The sequence below is a fragment of the Equus asinus genome, chromosome X (assembly GCF_041296235.1).
Source record: "Equus asinus isolate D_3611 breed Donkey chromosome X, EquAss-T2T_v2, whole genome shotgun sequence".
Taxonomy (NCBI): domain Eukaryota; kingdom Metazoa; phylum Chordata; class Mammalia; order Perissodactyla; family Equidae; genus Equus; species Equus asinus.
This window is the reverse complement of record NC_091820.1, coordinates 11,504,362-11,520,935: the sequence shown is the minus strand read 5'-3', so window position 1 is coordinate 11,520,935 and position 16,574 is coordinate 11,504,362. Positions and strand designations below refer to the sequence as shown.

The window sequence follows — 16,574 nt, the reverse complement described above, 5'->3', positions numbered from 1 at the left end:
TGTCAGCAGGCTGGAAGCCCATGGGAAATGGGGCCAGGCAAGCACAGAAAGCCAGACCTGCAGATTTACCACAGCAATTTCTGTCTCTGGGTGTCCCCAGAAAGGAGTTCAAGAATATTACACCTCATGTCCTTTGAAAAGCATCAAAAGCAGTGTTTACTCATGGCACACAATGAAAACTAAAAATGACTCTCTCTCAGCCCAGCACGACAGGAGCCACCCCTGAATGTGCTTTGGCCTTAAAGCATCATGAGTGTTACTGGGGAAAAAAGGGAAATCAAGACCCAAAGCAATATACCAATTCATAAATATAGAATTAGCTGATTTTATTATTGAGTAAAGCAACCTCCATGAATACTTACAGGTGCCAGCAAGTGGCCGCAAAGCTGCAGTGGGTTTTCAGCTCTGTTTACATGGAATTGAGGCTACTGTTGCCATGCATCAGTCTCCTCGTGGTAAACAGCAGAGATTCAGTTTGCATCAGTAGTTATGCTGAGCTTACTCTGATGCCCTGCTTTTCCTCATTCTCTATCAGGCTTGCTCTGACGTCCTGCTCTTCATAATTCTCTACCAGTTCCTCCTCCAGTTGTCCCTGACAGTAGCACATATGATTAGGCATGTCCTTCAACATTCCTTAGTGAGATAATATTAAGTTCTGTTTCCCCACAAAAGCTGTAGTTCCCTACAACTGCAAAAACCGTACTTTTTGCAGTTGGTTAATATGTACCCTGGACATAAACTGGGAGGTGCCCTAAATTCCAACAGGGGCCTCTGAATGTATTGTGAGGGCGTGATTGAAAATGCTGCATTTATCTTTTTGATTATACAATCAAATTGTATATGATTATACAATCTATCTATTTCCACTTCTTGTTCTCCATCCCCTGAGAACTATGTAACCCAGTTTATCCTGTAGCTTGTGATGCTATAGGAAATTAGAGGCCGCTGTACCCTTTTGGTTGTATTCTCAACCCTGGCTGCACAATAAAATGACCTGGGGCACACGCCTTTAAAAAATCCAGATGGACAGGCCTCACGCAACAGTAACTGAGCCACATCTCTGGGGTGGGGCCCAACGTCATGTAGATTAAAGCTTCCTCTGGCAGGTGATTCTGAAATGCAGCCTGGATTGAGAGCTATTGCTTTATGGGACTCTTCAGGGTATATAGCTTTGCTTTTCTGTGTGTTTTTAATAGCCAAAAGAGAATTCCCATCACAATTTGGTGCAGGAGGTGGAGGGGGTGGCTGGGAAATCATTTCCCATCCTTTTACCCTGGAACAGGGTTTCTCGACCTCAGCACTGTTTGTTTATGTTTGGGGCCAGTTGGGGGCTGTGCTGTGCACTGTAGGATGTTTAGTAGCATCCCTGGCCTCTACCCACTAGATGCCAGGAACACCATCCCCAAGTTGGGACACCAAAAGTGTCTCCAGACATTGCCAGGTGTCCCTGGGGAGCAAAATACCCATCCTTATTCCCTCCTCCCACCCCCGGTTGAGAGCCACTGGTTCCCTAGGCAAGCTTTGTGTTAGTTCACAGTATGAGTTGAAGCACTGGGATAGCTCTGAATGCAGAATATAAAAACAAATATGACTTAAGGTAACGTACACTTATGCTTCACTGATGGTTCATTATATTTGAATATTTGGAAAGTGCTCAAATTATAAAATAAGAATGTTTGCATCTAGAAATAGGACCTTTTTTAAAGGTAAAAGACAAGAAAGCTGTTAAATGTGAATTTTATTTTCATTACTGGGAATTTTGTGTAGCTTCATCATTCCAAAATTAGCTTCCTTAAACCTCCATTAGTGAGATGAAGGTTTGAATTTTTTTTCAGTCGGTTCTAAATCAAAATCTAACAAACTCATTCTGATGAGATACCAGAAAAGAGAAAACAGGGCCTAGAAATTCCTCCTACAAAATACAGGAAATGGTCTTAAACAGCACCGTATTATTTCCTTATAACAATGTTGTAGCTTGTATGCTTTAAAAGAAGGAAAGGAAAAGTAGTCTTAGATCAACGAAACCGATGTGTGGCTTGTCTTATGATCTTCCCTCAGGACCCCCTTCTTTGATGCAGTTATGCCGCCTTAGAATTCGGAAGTGCTTTGGGATCCAGCAGCATCATAAGATCACCAGACTGGTCCTCCCCGAGGAGCTGACACGGTTTCTTCTACACATTTAAATGTGTCAAGGGAATGAAGTCACAAACAACAAACATCGAGTGTTGCAGCCATTGGAATTTTAAAGTCAAGTCAGGTTGAGAGAGCTTGGCTAGTTTTTTCAATTAGGGTTTTATTTTCAATGGAAAAACACTGGGTACTTTTGCATTATTGGTTGGAAGGCATGAAGACTTTTTTCCCTCCTGCCTGGAAGAGGGTGGCTAACATAACAACTACTGTGTTGAATATCTACTACATGCCGAGCACTGAGCTAGGAACACTTTATGCATCATCTGGTTTAGCCCTCTCAGCATCCCTACCAGGTGGGCACTAGTCCCTCCCCTTCTCCAGGTGAGATATAAGACCAGGGAGGTCAATTTGTCCACTTAGCCACAGCGAGGACGGGGAAGCCAGATTGGAGTATAGGTTTTCTTATGCTAACCTGGGGACTTCCGAGTGAGGTAGAATTTCCCGGTATAACTATCCAGGCTCCATCTCCTTTACATAGGAAGGAAGATAGAGAAGACGTTTCTCTGTCTACGTCTGACTTTTTTTTAAACCTTCCCTGTTCTTGTGACAAAACCACTACTGCCCTAGTAAAGTACAGGGGTCAGTTCTTTTTCTCAATCAAAATTTCATATATGTATTAGGCATATTCTAGAACCATGCTGTCCAATACAGTGGCTACTAGTCCAGTAGTTCTCACCCAGGGGTGATTTTGCCTCCTAGGGGACATCTGTCAATGTCTGGAGATGTTTTTGGTTGTTACAACTGGTGGTGGGGTGCTACTGGCATCTATTGGGTGGAGGCCAGGGCTGTTGCTAAACGTGCTACAATGCACAGGAGAGCCCCCACAGCAAGGAATTAGCCAGCCCAAAATGGAAATAGTGCTGAGGTTGAGAAACCCTATACCAGCCGTATGTGGCTATTTAAAAAATGTAAATTAATTAAAATTAGGTAAAATTAAAAATCTAGTTCCTCAGTGTCATTAGCCACATTTCAGGTGTTTGTAACCACACATGGCTAGTGGCTACTGTATTGGACAGCACAGATATAGATCATTGCAGAAAGTTCTATTGCTCCATCATTGCAGAAATTTCTACTGGACAGTACTCTTCAGAAGCTCGATGAGTGGACTGTAACTGCCTTTCAGTTTCTAATTTACGTGAGACCTGTGATAGAATTTAGTAATGATGGCTGTAGTTTCAGTCTTCTGAGAGATGAATTTGGGGCTCCGTGGCATCAATAGAAAGAAAGAAAACATTGCACCTCCTTAAGGCAAATTCTTACCTATAAGATGACATATGACCTAGATGATCTCTAATGACATTTTTGATATAATTTTCTGTGATTCAAAATTCAATTTGCTATATGAAAAATAATCTAGAATATTTTTCTAAAATGCCCAACTAGTTACCCAGCAGATGGCGCTGCTGCCACATAGTCATTTAAACAAAAGGCTTGCTCCTCATAAGTGACCCATTGTAAGATGGTTTACAACATAGACTCTGGAAATTTCCATTCAGGAATGAAAACTTTGTAGTGACAAATTGCATGGACACTGGGTTTTCTTCTCCTCTTCCAGTTTGCCCAAACATTCAAATGTGAGTTTACAGTACTTCACCTCCCTGCTCCTTTTTTTCCCGTCTTGTTCTGATCATGTTTACATTTGTAACTGCTCGGAATTTAGACAGAAAACGAACACCAGCGTTCTGCTACTTGCTAATTCACTTAATTTCATTAATTCATTTATTCAGGAAAAATATAGTGAGTGCCTCTGTCTGTGCCCGGCACTATTCTAGGCACCAGGGTGGCCACAGTGAAGGAGATAGGCAAAGACAGTGAACTCTCTGAATCTTACACTCTAGTCAGAAGAATTATTTGCTAAGGAGTAAGGAGCTGTAGGCATTTTGTTATGGTTTTCTTCTTGAAAACGCTAGTTTAAAAAATAGCCTGATTTCTCACATTAAATGTATTGGACAGACTCTTGCTTATGTTAATCTTCCCGTGGCCAAATCCTCTGAGCTTAACCCGGACTGTACAGAATTACTGGAACAGCATTTTTCTTCTTAAATCTTCCAGACAATTAACCAATTTGCAAATCCATATAATAGATGGTCATCTCCTTAAATGTGAAAAAACCACCACCACCTCCCTCATTGCAATTTAGGAAAATTTCAAATTACCTCACTTAGCAATGTTCAGAAAGAAGATTCTATTTAAATAGGAAGCCTATTTTTATGATTCTAGATGTGGCTATATTTATAAGTGTCATACACCTTTGAACACTTTATCATCACAATCTGGCACAACTTCATAAATTCTATCCTCAAAGATGATTCAGTCACATTTAATAGACCCCCCACCTTCATGAAGGAAGGATGTAAATCTTTAGCCTCATGAAACCATCTTTTAAAAATGGTGGCACTGGGGCTGGCCCCGTGGCCGAGTGGTTAAGTTCGCGCGCTCCGCTGCAGGCAGCCCAGTGTTTCGTTAGTTCGAATCCTGGGCGCGGACATGGCACTGCTCATCAGACCACGCTGAGGCAGCGTCCCACATGCCACAACTAGAAGAACCCACAACGAAGAATACACAACTATGTACCGGGGGGCTTTGGGGAGAAAAAGGAAAAAAATAAAATCTTTAAAAAAAAAAAAAAAAAATGGTGGCACTGGCCCCATGGCCGAGTGGTTAAGTTTGTGTGCTCTGCTTCGGCAGCCCAGGGTTTCGCCAGTTCAAGTCCTGGGCACGGTCGTGGCACCGCTTGTCAAGCCAGGCTGAGGTGGCATCCCACATGCCACAGCGGGAAGGACCCACAACTGGAAATACACAACTATGTAGTGGGAGGCTTTGGGAGAAAAAGGAAAAATCTTTAAAAAAAAAAAAGGGGCTGGGCTGGTGGCACAGCGGTTAAGTGTGCACATTCTGCTTTGGTGGCCCGGGGTTCGCTGGCCCAGATCCTGGGTGCGGACACGGCACTTTTTGGCAAGCCATGCTGTGACAGGCGTCCCACATATAAAGTAGAGGAAGATGGGCCCGGATGTTAGCTCAGGGCCAGTCTTCCTCAGCAAAAAGAGGAGGATTGGCAGCAGATGTTAGCTCAGGGCTGATCTTCCTCAAAAAAAAAAACAAAGGTAATTACTTTGTTTTTAGAGTATAAACTTAACATATATTTATTGTAGCCCAGTCTCATATTATCAGTTTACTACATTCCCTTGGTTTTATCCAGTAGAAACGCTGACCAATTGGTACACATTGCTAGCACAATTCGTGTTACAATGAAAGAAGATGTCCATTGTACAATGCCCATGTACCAGGCTGGATTGGTGAGTCATTAAGCAGACAGTCGGGCCTTAGAACCAAGGGACCAAGATGTGCTCAGCTGTCTTTCTGGGGCTTGGGCTTGAGCATTTATAATATGATGAAGGCACAGCATTAGGGCTTGAGTATAAGACCAAGTCAGCATTTAAAGCAGCTAAACAACAGCTCCCATTCTTCAGAGCTTGCTACCAGCTAGGCCCCAGGCATCAGTGATACATAAGCTTTACCTCAAACCTTCACAACTTTGTTATCCCTATTTTAAAGATGGAGGTGCAGAGGGGTTGAGGAATTTGCAAAAATCACAGTCAGTAGGTCGTGAAGCCAAAATTTAAGGCAGAAGCCAGAGCTCTTAACCATGACACTCTCTGCCTTCTGTTTCCATCAATAAATCCTAGAGCTCTGGGTCCTAAAACCCCCTGCCCAGTTTCCCCTGTGTGTGTGAGAAGTGGAGGTGGAGCCGAGTCTGTAGGTCAAAGGTATTGGCGTGACATCAGAAGGCTATGCCAGGTTTGGGCTGGACATCACCCAGCCCTTTCCCCGACCAGATGAACCAGCCCGGGAGGCTCTAAACTTGCTGCCTCTTGGGGCAGGTGGGTCAGCTTTGCCCTGCCAGCAATGCTAGTGAGTGCACAACAATGCCTTCCCATGGGACCAAGCCTAGTGTGGCAAATGAAAACATTTTTTTCTGAACTGAGAGCGTTTTGTACTGACTTTGTCAGTTACAAAATCTTTATCTGTAATGTGGCAGGGTAGAGGGGAAGCTGTCTGGGCTTTGAATAAAATCACCTGGCTGCTCATGTGCTAGTTGTGTATGTTTTTTCTTTTCTTTCTTGTTGTATTAGTGTTCTATTGCTGCATAACAAATTAAAACAAACTCAGTCGCTTAAAGCAACACAAGTTTATTATTTTGTAGTTTCTGAAGGTCAGAAGTCTAGGACTGCCGTGACTAGATTCTCTGCTCAGGGTCTCACTGGTCTGAAATTAAGGTGTTGGCCAAAGGTATAGTTCTCAACATCCAGGGCTCAGGGGTCTTCCTCCAAGATCACTGGTTGTTGGCAGAATTCAGTTCCTTGGGGTTGTAGGACTCAGGTTCCTGTTTTCCTACCAGCTGTCAGCTGAGGACTGCTCTCATCATCTAGAGACCACCCACAGTTCCTTGCCATGTGGCCCCCTCCATAGGAAGTTCACAACATGGATGCTGGCTTTCTTCCAGGCCAAGTGGAGTACATCTCCCTGAGTTCCTGTGCTGTGGTCAGCTGGAGGAAACTCTTTGCTTCTAAAGGGCTCACCTGATTAGGTCAGGCATACCTGAATAATCTCCTGATTTTGGACCTTAATTACATTTGCAAAATCGCTTCAAATGAGCACCTAGATTAGTGTTTACTTGAATAACTGGCAGAAGGGCTTCGTATACCAGGGGCCCAGAATCTGCTAAATGGCTAATAACCATCAATTTTGTATTGACAAAGTCCAATGTATAGCAACATGGTAATGATTATTTTTGTTATTCAATCAAATATGTATATAGTGCTTACTCTATGCCAGGCATGGCTCTAAGAATTTCACAAACGACTCGTATAATGCTTATAATAATCCTGTGATATAGGTGTGTTGTTATATTCATTTTACAGCTAAGGAAACAGGCACAGAGAGGTCAAGTAGCTTCCCCAAGATCATACAGCTGTGTCAGGGGCCACATAGTTCCTTTAATCACATCAAGCCTAGATCAACAAGTTTGGCAATGGATGAATGAAGGTCCAGATGGGGCCAATAAGTGGGACTTCTCAGCCTTGACTCCATTCCCTTTGAACCTGCTCACTAAGTACAAGGTCACTGGCATGCCTGCCATGGGGGTGAGGTGGGGGAGTGTTACTCTCTCTTATGCTGGCCTTTGTGACTCTTCTGTAAATCTAGGTATGTTATGAACTGAATGTTTGTGTCCCCCCCAAATTCATATGTTTAAATCCTAATCCCCAAGGTGATGGTGTTAGCAAGTGGGGCCCTTGGGAGGTGATTAGGTTATGAGGGTGGAGCCCTCATGATGGGATTAGTGCCCTTATAAAAGAAACCCCAGAGAGCTCTCTTGTCCTTTTCACCATGTGAGGACACAGTGAGAAGGTGGCCATTTATGAACCAGGAAGCCAGTCTCCACCAGGCTCCGAATCCACCAGCTCCTTGATCATAGACTGCCTAGCTCCCAGAATGGTGAGAAAGAAATGCTTGTTGTTTAAGCCACCCAGTCTATAGTATTTTTGTTATAGCAGCCTGAATGGACTAAGACGAGGAAGGACAGGTTCGATTAGGCAGACGTTTTATAGGAGACTTCACTAAAGTTTATTGAATCCAAAAGGGGAGCCAAGTAATAAGCTCACAAAATGCAGCTAAGTATGCTACCCGTCTGCCTCCTGGCCTTGCCCCTGACCAACTCCCCTCAGGCAGAGGACATTAGTCTCTTACCTCTCTTGACTTCCCTCCAGCACTTATCTGTGGTGTCTCCTTCACACCCAAAAGGGAAAAGCCCGGAAATGGATAGGAGCCCCCTGGCCTTCCTTCTGCTCAAGGCTGACATTCCATACTCTGGTTTCCTATCTGATTCCCTGGTGATATCACTGGGAGTGACCAGCCCCTACTCACCAAAGCATGAACTTACTCTACAGCCACAGGAGGTCTGTCTTATTAGATGGCCCAGAAGCCCCCAAATGCCAGAGGCACTCACCATCAGGGACAGGATAAGGGGGCCTTCTGTTAATGTAATCTGGAAGCTTCTTCTGGTGAGTCAAGAGCAGGCACTCCTAGGACTTCTGTGTCTTGCTCCAGTCCCACCCATCAGAGTGTTTGGGCTGGGACTGAGGAAGTTTGGCTTCTGCCATGGGCTCATCTTGAGGAGGAACATGGCAAAAATCCTTCGCACGGTCCTCTCACTACAGAAAAGGGTCCAACCTTCATGCTGTATCTTTCATGATGTGCCTAATACACCTTCCAAGACCTTTAGACTCCTTCAAGTGTATAAATTCTCACTGATTTGACAAGATTGATTTTCTACCCTTTACTTTGCAAAATCCATTGTGAGGCCGAAGCAAGTAAAATTGATTTCTGCTCACTTTCCTCCCCACCCAAGGCCTCTTTGCTCACTCCTGGTGATAGGAGATTTTTCAACTTTATATGCCCTTTTGAAAAGCTTGATTTTTGGGGAGTAAAGTGAAATCAGGTGGTTCTACAGGCCAGTGTGGGAATTTTAATGTGATGTTTGAGATGTTTAAGCTTTATTGGCTTGGAAGATACTTCTGCTGGAAGCCTAAGTATATACATTGTAAACGTCGGGCTATGACCATGAAAACTGGGGATGGTATCATCCTGCTTTTTGTCCAATTCACATTTTATGCGTATTTCTTAAATAAGAATGTACTTCAAAAGCCACAGGTGGAAGTTTATTCCTATGAGTTGCATTGCACAGAATCAAATGTGGTGGGTCTGCATTTATGTCCCATTTCTTTTAGTTCTCTAAAATGAATTTAATTGAGATGCAACCTCAGTCACAATGTGGACCCCATTTAAGGGTTTAGCAGAGATCTCAAGGGTCTTATGTTGCCCAGAACATGAAAGAATGGCCCTCTGGTCTTAGGTCTAGGTGGAAACTGGTGATATCTGTTGTCCAGGCCCAGGCAGTTCCTTGGAGATAGGAGGCTCTGAGGCAATCACATAACCTAATGCTTGGGCTGAGGCTGGGAGCCCTAGTGTCTGTGACTCAGCCTTCCTAGAGAGACCCTGTAGAAATTCTCTGTTAAAACTGTGCCATTTCCCCAAGCTGTTGTGTGGGAAGAGGACATGAGCACCTGTTTCTGGCACCCATCCAAAAATCACTGTTTCCTTTCAGTCTTGTGGAATTAATGTCTCCCCATGTTAACAATTCCACCCTAGGTCTCCAAGTATTCTCTCCCTTCCAGCTCTGGGAAAACCTAGCATGATCCCCTCAGTGAGTTTCAGAAACATAAACAAAGAAAGTGGGCCCTTAGCACAGAAGGTGCCTACAGAAGGCACCCCAGCCTTCAACCCCACGTCATAGATGTTCATGAGCCCATGGAAGTACAGGCTTGGGTAGTTTCCATTTTCCCAAGGAAAAAGGAAGAGTCAGTAGGAGTAAGGGACTTTGGAGGTTAGAGGATGGACAGGATGTAAAGCAGTTGTCTCTGAGAGTGGAAAAGTTAGCTCTACTAGAGAAATGAGGTAGGATTGTTAAGCATGCAGAGTGCCCACTTGAGATCTGTGGTCACGATTGTGTATTTCCTCCAGCCACACTCAGCGCTCAGGTGCAGCTCTGGCATAGGTGCAAAAATGGGAAAGAGGGTCAGGGGAGTTAAGGGGAGTATACAAGGGTATTATTACTGTCTACACTGGGCAAGGAGGGATAGGAAGACATGAGAGGGTAGGGCTGGGGGTCAGTGAAAAAGTGGTAGAGCCAAAGGATTGGAAGTCCTAGTGACCTCAGGGAATCCAAAAACTATTGGTATCTCCGGTAAGTGGGTTAGAGCAAGAGAGTTTGATTGTTAGTGAGAGGCTCCAAATCAAGATTTTGGAGGTAGTTTGGGTTCTGGAGATGACAGACTCTAGGAGAAAGGGGGCGGATTAAGGAAAAGATCATTGGAAGTGAAGGCTGCAAGGGACAGAAAAGTGGGAATGTAGGGTGAATTATCTTCTCCACAGTGGGAAACTTTCCATGAGCAATGACAAGCATAAAAGATTAAGAGGAAGACAGAGAACTAGGTGTAAAAACAATTTGTTGATGACCATAACAAGGAGGGGTGGTGGATTGTATCCTCTGATGGTGTATACTTAAAAGGAAGTAGAGGTTTGAGGAAGGAGGAAGAGAAATGATTTAGAACAGAGGGTGGCAGACGATTATTGGCAGACCTGATCCATCTTGCCTCCTGTTTTTGTAAATAAAGTGTTATTGGAACACAACTACACCCATTCATTTACATATTATCTATGTCTGCTTTGGCACTACGTCAGAGCTGAGTAGTTGTGACAGAGACCATAAGGCCTGCAAAGCCCAAGTTATTTACTCGCTGACCCTTTACAGAAAAAAGTTCACTGACCCCTGAACTACAATTAGCAATGAAGAACATTAACCTAACAGTGAGAAGTAAGCACAATTAATATCACAGTAACTTATCTTGCCACACAAATGTCAAATCCTTCTGTCCCTTTCAGTCTGGGTCTGCTCTAAGTCACCAAATCAACCACTTTTCACTCAATTGATTTTTTTTCCACAGTGAATCAACCAGTTGGATGACTGAAATGACAGAATGCCTGCTTTATAGCTTTGTGCGTGGATATATTTTTCCATGTAAGCAAGAGCCAGCACACATGACTGTAATGTATGAAATTTACAGAGGTGAATTTCATCATGTACAAATCCAGATTGCCATTCGTTCAAAAATAAACTGCAGGCTATGGCACTACTCTATGGCTTGTGAAGGTACTGAGTAAAGATCCTAGTGGATCTGTCTTCCACAACCAATTTCCTGTTCTAGCTTACCTTGTTCCTTGCTATTAGTCTTTAGAATGGGAAACTATCCTACATGGCTTTGCCCAGTATAATGGCATGGACAGCATTCGCAGAGTAATCAATCTGATGCTTGCCAGTGGTCATTCACATTCCTTCTCTGGAAAATTTGAATCAAGCAATACAAAGACTCAGAGAATGGTCAACTGAGTCAAGTAAATGGTGGGACATCAGAGTAAGTATTCATGTATGCCTATTGTTAAGCTTCTTGAAGCTATATTTTTTATTCCTACTGTTCCTGAAACCTGGAATCGATACAGCTTTCTCTTCCATGAAACCTTTATGCTTTTACTTAAACTAGCTTGAGTAGATTCTATTCCTTAGAACCAAAGGATTACTAAAACAGTCAGAGTGCCAGGTTCTTCATCATAAGTGGATCTTTTGTCTTGTCTCTTCTAGGATTTAAGATAAGATGTGTTCTCCAGGCCTGTAGTCCTTTATGCCCTTTGTCATAAGGAGAAAAGAATATGGAGGGAGCAGCACAGATGCAAATCAGTCTTGACTCTTGGGAAAACCACTGACAGCCCAAAACCAACTGAAGCGGAGTTAGTAGGAATACTTTCTGTAACATCTAGACCTTTCTAGTCTTAATAGCAAGGACTAACACTCGAATAGCAAGAGCCCCTGTGGTTATTTGCCTCCCTTGGGATTCTCTCAGACAAAGCTAAGAGTGAGCATTTGAGGTGCAAATGGTTTCCTTGGAAGATTTTTATGAACTGGAGCATCACCTTGGCCATTTTTCTCCCTGCATTTTTCAGAACTGACATTAACTGTGGTGTTTGTAGAAATGTTTTTCAAATATAGTTATAGCAGTTATTCTCTGGACCTGTGAAACTGCAGTGATGGAAAAAAAACTTTAAAAAAAGAATTCCTGCACAGCCCCTAGCTACTGACGGTTACTGATGGAAACAGGCCCTGTTGTGCCCTTTGGCTCATTAATAAGTCCTTCTGATCCAATCACTTCTTATGTTAGTTGGCTTTAGTGAAAATGCACTCTGCTGTTTGGGGATTTAGCAGCAGAAGAGAGGAAGAACCAAACACATGTACTAGTACCCGCTACAGTGAAAACACTACACCCAAGATTTGGGAAGATTTTGACCAATGGGAATCCTGATGTCTTGGGTTCCAAGGCTCTAAGTGTACTCTCCGTCCTGTGCCTGCTCAGTGATGACTCATTTCCCTCTGATTAATGAATAAGCAATTCTTTGTCTTTAGTTCACTAAACTGTAGAATGAAGGCAGCTATTCTACCGTGGATCCCCACCAGTGGTGGTGATGCCAAATTGGTTGTTAAATGAAGCTGGCAGATAGTTTTCCTTGGGCTGTGAATTTCTGTGTCTCATGTGATTTCCACTCTAGGTCAGGACTGGAGACAGCTACTTTAGAAGGGAGAAAAACTTTAGTTTGATGCTTGATTTCCAACTGTGCCGTGCTGGAAGAAGCCATCAAAACAAATGACTTTTTCTGTAAACCTTCATCTTCTTAGGCTTTTCACAGGGGGCAAAGATCCCTTGTTAAGTGTAGAGTCATGGGTTAATGAGCTTCTCTGAATTAGGTTGTTAGTCATGAAAAGAATGACTCAGAAATTGGTGATGAGGCCTATTTTCCCCCAATGTGGGGTGACAGGCCAATACTTGATAGTGGGAAGACCCACTTTATCAAACACTTTACCTGACTACTGGAGGCAACATAATGACATTTGAGTTTTGTCTACTTGGGCATGGACAATAGCTTTTGAGTAGTGGTGTGCTGGTAAATGTTTGACATCCAGATCTCCAGAAAAAAACACAAGCATCTGATTTGTAGCGTTTACCAATTTCTGTGGTGCAAATACACCCACTGTAGCCTATTTCAAGCCACCAGCCTGACACCATTTAATGCAGAATTGGGAATAAATATGCACAATCAGCTTTTAGGAGCCAGTACCAACTGGCTCCAGCCACCACTTCAAGGAATGGTTAGGCTGGCTTCTGTCAATTGCTTCAGAAGAATAGCTGCTGGAGAGGAGAGTTAAAGGATATGTTTTGATGATGTTGCTTTTAACTATGCCTCACCTTTATGGCTTAAGTACAAGCTGAGGGGAAGCTGTCTAACTTGATGCGGATTCATTTGGCCACTCTAGATAAATTGTATGTGACCTCTGACTACTTCAGTTTTTCATTGTGACAGTACAGAATTGTGGAAAGAACTTTGTATTGGAGTGTGGGTGGGACATATTGGGGGAGAAATCTTGCTTCTATCCTTAGCTCTTCCAATTATTGGCTGTTTCACTCTTGGACAAACCATGTGTCGCCCACTCCCTTTCCTGCCTCCTCCAAAATTTATGATTAACAACCAGGCACCAGCTTCTTCCCAACCAACACAAGAGCAGACCTATAGGGCTGTGTATTTTACCCTTTGTCTTCTCTACTCTCCCTCTGGAAGTTCAAACAATAGGACAATGAATGGAAGACAGAAACAAGATGTCAGCAAGCTGACCACACCTGGAGCAAACTGCACAGTCTCCTCTGAAAGGATTTCATCACTTTGACACTTAAAAATGTGATGTACAGCGTGTTGACTACAGTTAACAAGACGGTGTTATATTTGTGAAAGTTGCTAAGAGAGTAGATCTTAAAAGTTCTCATCACAAGAAAAAAAATTTGTAGCTGTGTGAGGTGATGGACGTTAACTAAACTTATTGTGATAATCATTTTGCAATACAAACATATATGAGATCATTATGTTGTACACCTTAAACTAGTACAATGTTATGTCAATTATATCTCAGTACAACTGGGATCCCGGGTACGGACTTAGCACAGCTCGTCAAGCCATGCTGTGGTGGCATCCCATATAAAATAGAGGAAGAGTGGCACAGATGTTAGCTCAGGGCCCATCTTCCTCACACACAAAAAGGAGTTTTCCCCTATAATCAAAAAGAAGTGAATGTAATTTGCACATTGAAATCACTAATCACTTTTGAATTCACTAATTCTTTATAATACAATTTAGAGTAGATATTCCCCAACTGTAAAATCACACAGAAATTCTAAAAATACTGATTTCCCAAATCCCACCTCAGACCTGAGGATTTAGAATCCCAATTGGAATGGGGAGTGGAGAGGAAGAACAGACCATGTATTTAAAAAAAATTCCTCTGGTGATTCTGATGCAGATGAAGATTTGGAAATCATTGCTCTAGACAGAAGAAGAACTTTGGTATTGCTCAGCTAAGCAGCACTCAAAGTTAAGACAGCTTAACTTTGTAGATCAACAGTCCACATGGGAGCCCAGAAAGACTGAGGCATTTACAGATAAATGTTGCCAGTGATAAGACGCTAAACCTCTGTATCAGTGGTCCATCAACATGGCTCCCCGTCAAACCCTAAGATCCCCAAACTTCACTGCTAATGTTCCTGACTGACAAGCCCTGTGGTGTTTGCCAGCTGCCAGCCATTTTGTCTTCCCACCCCTAGAGCAAAATCCCTGAAACACAAAAGCTTCTGAAAGTATTAGGGAAACTGAAAGAGATGCCACATCTGGGTGACTCTGATTGCTTTCAGAGGCTGAAATAGCTGTCAGAAAGAGAAGCTCTTAGCTATCGCGGCCCTTCATGGACATCAGTTTTTGGTCTTCAAGTCAGTGTAGATTAGGTGCATCAATTCCTATTGCAGCCAACTGTCAGTTAACATCTCTGTCCCTTATGATAACTGACTTGAGTAGAATCAGCAGGTAAACACACTCTTTATCGTTGTCCATCTTTCTAAGCTTCTGTGTATTGATTTTCAGCCTCAGAGCCGGGCCAAAACAGCCTTGAGCTCTAAATGATTTTTCTACTCTGCCTTTTTCTTCAATTCATTCATTTACTCATCAAATAATAAATGCAGAAGGTCTGCTGCGGTCCAGAGATACTGCAGTAAAAAAATTAGACCAGAAACCCTGCCCTCCTCGAGTGCCCCAGTGGGAGGATAAGAAAAAAAATAATAAGCAAAGTATTAACAAATAAATATGTTAATGTGGTGAACAAAATAAATAAGTAAAATATATAGTATGTCAGATGGTGCTAAGTGCTATGCAAACAAGGACACCAGAGACGAGGAGGGGGAGTTTGGGTTGGGATTGTGTACTAATGGTGGCAGTTAAACAGGGTTTGATTGCTAAACAAGACTCATAGGACCCTAAATGACAAGGCTTACAAATCTGGAGTTTATTACAGGATAAAGAGACAATAGAGAAAGACATTAAAATGAGGCTATGCCCCAGAGCCAAAGACTGTCTCATTGCAAAGGATCTGGAGAGGATGGGGTGGGGATCTGTTGTCCACCCTCTGTAAGGGCTGTGGCAGGATGCGTGCTTGCTTTCCAATCAGAGCCATAGATTGTGTACATGGCAACCCCAGGAACCAGGGAACTCAAAGTGGGGTCTTAGCTGAAATTTCTTATATTTTGCTGGTTGTGTATGCATATTCCTGCTATGTAACCCACCTTAACAGCAGAGAACTCTGAGGGGCTCACCCTGACCAGATGCAGATTATCCATCTCACTGTTATCAATAAATAGTACTGACAAGCTGGTACAAACCTCCCCAAACTCCTTGAACCCATGGTCACACGGCAGGACTGCTTATTAATGGGTTTCATGCCTTGGCCAGGGGTCAGTGCCATATAGATGGATTTCTTATTTCAACAGAACGGCTTAGGCCAATTCCAGGCATGCTGCAATTAACTCTCACTGCACAGATTGCAATTCTAAATATCAAGTCAGGGAGAGTTTAATGGAGAGGTGACATTTAAGCCAAAAATCTCAAGGTGGTGACAGAGCTAACTATGTAGAAATCTGAAGGCAGCTGTTCCCCCCTCAGGCAGGGAGATCAGCAAGTGCAAACGCCCTGAGGCATAATTGTATTCAGGGAAAAGCAAGGGGGGCTCTGAGGTCAAAGCTGAATGAATGATGGGGAAACCCAGTAGATGATCTCAAAGAGGTCAGAAGCAGCTGCTGGGTGGAAATCTGAACCACCTAGCCTTTGAAATGTTTCTGGACTCTGTCTTGCTTTTCATGTTGCAATGGAATATGTCAGTCCATTAGAACAGGAATTCTTAGCCTGGGAGTCTATGGATAGAACTCAAGAGGCCTGCAAATTTAAATTAAAAAATCTTTGGTCTCACTAACCTCTAACGAAATTGAGCATTCCTTTCAGTTAGGAATGCAGGCAACCAGAGAAGTATTAGCGGTACCATAACTCTGCCATCCATAGATCTCACAGATATCTTAAATCTTTGTTGTTGCAAATATTCTGAAATAGCTTTTATGCTCGTCACTTCTCTGAAATTACTGTAGCTATTAACCTGCTGCTAGATTGCACATGATCCTAATCTTCCTGTCTCCAGATCAAATGATGAAGTTGAATATTTTTGCAACTAGAGTTAAACTCAGAAAGCTCTGGAGAATTCTTATTGTCTTTGAGAGATTATCTTCGCCTTGAAAAATGAGCTGTGGAAGTTTAATTCCATTTGCAACAATATATCTCTATGGATTGGCTTTTCAACA

General features: G+C 42.9%; 1 protein-coding gene across 2 annotated transcripts in view; it reads left to right on the top strand.

Annotated features, from left to right (window-relative positions):
• The window catches only part of ASB9 (ankyrin repeat and SOCS box containing 9), a 34,534-nt gene extending 28,257 nt beyond the window's left edge, over positions 1 to 6,277 (top strand). The window contains exon 7 of one of the 2 annotated variants that reach the window (XM_014857671.3): positions 2,059 to 6,277. Coding sequence is in view for 1 of the 2 variants with exons in the window: in XM_044764444.2 (XP_044620379.1) it covers positions 2,059 to 2,183 (125 nt within the window). In the remaining variant the exon portion in view is untranslated. The remainder of the gene's footprint in view (positions 1 to 2,058) is intronic. The other variant, XM_044764444.2, reaches the window with a different exon arrangement.
• Positions 6,278 to 16,574: the final 10,297 nt, after the last annotated feature.